Genomic DNA, 3900 nt, shown 5'->3' on the forward strand with positions numbered 1-3900 from the left:
GGCTTAACATCACGGAGCCTAAGAAAGAGCTACTAAATTTAGTAGCTTTATTTCAATACGATAGAATCATATATATTAAGAAGAGGTTGGAACGAAATCTATATTATAGATTATAGCAAAATGGAAGTAACACAATACTACGCAGTATCTTTACTTATCCTTCTCCTTATTCTGACTGTCTTAGTAAAATTCCCTCCAACACTACTTCCCAGTTCTGTCTTTAAACACCTTACTATTCGACAGGTACAATATGCCGCTCCTCCAAACACGATGTGGTTCCATATAATCCTCATAGTAATTTATTTTATCGGAAATACTATCTTTTTATGGAGTCAATCTAATAGTTGGACTAATTTCGCTAATAGATCTGGCACACTTTCACTTATTAACGCGGTACCCTTACTCTTTAGTGAGAGAATTAGTATCCTACCTATGGGAATAAGTCTAGGTATCGATAAGTATGCGATTGTCTATCGTTACATTAGGTTTATAGTGTTCTTAGAGACACTTACTCATGTTATCACGGTTATGATTATAAAATAGCCACACGTCATCATATGGTCAAGTGCCCTAGTAAGTTTACGGTTCCATATGTAATGTCTACTGACAGTTTACTGGGAAGGGTGGGGTTCCTTCAGCAATATGATAGTATTGTGCCTACTCCTTTTCCTTAGGCGCTTCTACGATATTTTCGCCGTTACTCACACTATTCTAGCATTCGCAACCTATATTCCTATATATCTCCATATAGGAACGACACCCTGGATGTCGAATAGGGTTTATATTATCATCGGCTTTACAATATTTACACTGAATTACGCTACGAGGCTTATTCGTATAGTCTATCGGAATTTTAACCTCACCCTCATGTATCGGGACCTTCGGCTTGCGAGTCTTGCGTGGGTTGACAATATAATGTATAATAACATAGTAAAGGGGGGGAAGAAGATCTATATGCCAGACGCTATATATCTCCATATCCAGCCGTCTAGACCCTGGAAACTTCGAGACGGCCAGTTTGTCTACCTACGATTTCCTACCCGTGATCCAAGATCTTGGGCCCCAAGCTATCCATTTTATATTTCTTGGTGGTATAAGAATACAGAAGGGGATGATATTAGGGTCTATATAGTTGAAAAACAGCGTGGACTTACCGAAAGGCTTTCTAGCCTTGATAATAAGACGATAAAGAATGTCCTTATTGATGGCCCGTATGGAAAAAGTCTAGGGCTAGAAAAGTATGAGACTATTCTCCTTTTCGCTACCGGTATTGGTATTATAGATGTAATATCTATAATTATATAATTATTTAAGAGTTCCGAACGGTCTCCTATGAACCTAGGCTAGATATCACTTTTTTGGGAACTAGACTATTCACGTAAGTTTATTCAAAAAGTTATTTAACTATTATGACTAAAATCCCTTCGAAATAGGACATATCTCCTGAGTGTCAGATTTTGCGGAAGAATTACTCTATTAGGATATCGATAAGGTACTGTTTATCTTTATCCAAATCACTGTGATTAATTTTAACGGAAGGTATAGAAAGTCAAAGTGCGGGTCTTTATTCGAGCGAAGGATTATTCGAACACTAGTGGATTTGGAGGGGTTATTAACGGAGATATGCCAGTTGAAGATCTAATTTTGTCCGCATTACTTAGAAATAAAGGGAAAATATTGATCTCTAGTAAGTGAAAGACTTGAATTATAGATACATTACTAACTTTTATATCTTTTAGTGTGTACGAGGAAGAAGGTTAGTGTACGGATAAGAAAGCTAGCTAGCCAATACACTCGAAACGTTCGGGTTGAGGAGTTAGAATTCCGCCCCCTACCGTCACTCCTAAATGAATAAGAAAGAATACTAGGGTTATTTTTGGGTACTAAAACGACGGCCTAAAGTTTGGAAAATACAGTAATAGAATTTATATATACCTTTGGAATCCTAGCCCTCGTAAATAGCATTTTTTATTTTCCTTCTCGGGTTCTATACCACCCTCTCCCTTAAAGTAAATTGTTTTATGGCTAACAAATCTCGATATTATATCGCAGCCGTGGGAAACCGTAAATGATGGGAACAAAAATCAACCCAAAATAATGATGGGGGCTACCAAGGAGGTAAGGAACCTCGTCTAAGGAAAGAAGGATATGACCTACTGAAGGATGGGCAGCTTGTTACAGGAGATAGTCAGGAGAACTATAATATTACAAAAAATATACGATTAATGGAGGCCGAAGCCCTTCTCAACCTTCAGTCTAAACAGTTATTAAAGCTGGTAGCCTATGAGAACCGCGGCCTAGAGCCTACGGAGGAGGATGAGAAGATTGTCCAGGAGCAGGCTTGGAAGGAAATTCTATATCCGATAGAGGAAATTCTCAAGAGTTTCCATAATGATTTCTACTAGATTAGTTAGACTAGGATTTCCAAGAGTATAGCTTCATTAATTAAAGTTTAACTAGATGGGTATCTAAGTTTGATCTCATTCCGGAAGTTAGCTATATAAGTATATATAAATCAGAAATTATTGTGAATTAAGAATTACAAAGTTTATTTTATACTTTATAGCCATCTCAGACCTCTTACTGATCTTGACCCAGGACGTATCGTAGTATTTCCGTAGCTTCTTTAAGCCGGACTCTACGATTATCTTCCGCCACTTTCCCGGGATCTTGGAGTCTCACTCTATTGTTTTCTTCCGCCGCTTTTATAGGATCTTGAGATTGAGATCTATTGTTATCTTCTGCGTACTTCACAGTATCGCTATCCTTCGCCAAGTGAATTTGCTTCTTTCGTTTCCTCTCCCTCCAAAAGCCTTCATCGATATCGATCTTAACATCCTCTAACAGATGAAACTCGATTGTATAAGTGCCATCACGGCTAATGATATCCCAAGCGTCCTCTGGCGTCATGGCTTTGCCTTTTGTATCGTAAGGGATAAGACGGTGTTTTTTGCAGCGTCTTAGAATATCCTCGAGTTTCGTACGGCTTGTAACAACATCTTCGGGAGGGCCTAAATCTCTTTCTATCTTCAAGTGAACGGTTTTTTCATTACTAGCGTTCGGGGCGGGCTGGAAAGTAAAAAATTTGGATTCCGCCTTGAATGCTTGCTCCGTTCCCCTAATCTCTATCTGTTACTTTCGTATGTGTGCCTTCATTTTTCTTTTGGTATCTTGTTGTGGTTTTTGCGTCTTCAACGGATTCGATTTCAGCGACGATAGCTGCGACTTAAGATCGGCGATTTCTTGTTGGGTGACTTCCCCCTTCTGTAAGAAGGCATTCAGTTGTGCCTGCCTTTCGTTAAGCTCCCGCTGGAGGCCTCCCTTCTCTTCTGAGGAGACATTTAGTTGCGCCTGCTTTTCGTCAAGCTCCTGTTGGAGGGCTTCCTTCTCTTGTAAGGAGACATCCAGTTGCGCCTACTTTGTTACGATATCCTGTGAGAGCGTATTTACCTGAGATTTAAGGTTACTATGCTCCATCGACATACGGTCCTTATCTAAAGTTACTTTCCGGAGTTCATTAGTCCAGTTGTTCTTTTCGTTTTGACACTTATCACGTTCTCCTTGTAACTCCTATTCGTGGGTTTTTTGGGTTTCCTATGCGCGCAGTTCTAGGGTTGAAAAAGTCTCCCTAAGCGTATTAATACTGTTACTGAGGAGAAGCCACTCTTTCTCAAGAATGGCTTTAGCTTTCGAAAGCTCCTGGTAGTTTTGTTGAAGAGGTAGTGTCTTCTGCGTTACTTCGGAATATAGCTTACTTTCCAAGCTTATATTATCCATCCTTATCAGCTCAAGACTGGACCCTACCTTCTCTAGAGATAGTGATGTATTATTATAATCTATCAGTAGGGTCTCGCCTTTCTTTCCATCGAGTTGTAGTCTTTTCTCCTCCATTGCTTGTCC

The 3900-nt window shown here is 39.4% G+C and overlaps 1 protein-coding gene across 1 annotated transcript; it reads right to left on the bottom strand.

The window, feature by feature from the left end:
- Positions 1 to 2580: 2580 nt before the first annotated feature.
- Positions 2581 to 2910, bottom strand: AYL99_12030 (hypothetical protein; the record flags this gene model as incomplete). The annotated part of the gene is made up of 1 exon (XM_018843533.1): positions 2581 to 2910. One exon carries the CDS (start codon positions 2908 to 2910, stop codon positions 2581 to 2583), a length of 330 nt encoding a protein of 109 aa, XP_018687141.1.
- Between the last annotated feature and the right edge of the window lie 990 nt (positions 2911 to 3900).

This window comes from Fonsecaea erecta, assembly GCF_001651985.1.
Source record: "Fonsecaea erecta strain CBS 125763 chromosome Unknown Scaff24, whole genome shotgun sequence".
NCBI lineage: Eukaryota > Fungi > Ascomycota > Eurotiomycetes > Chaetothyriales > Herpotrichiellaceae > Fonsecaea > Fonsecaea erecta.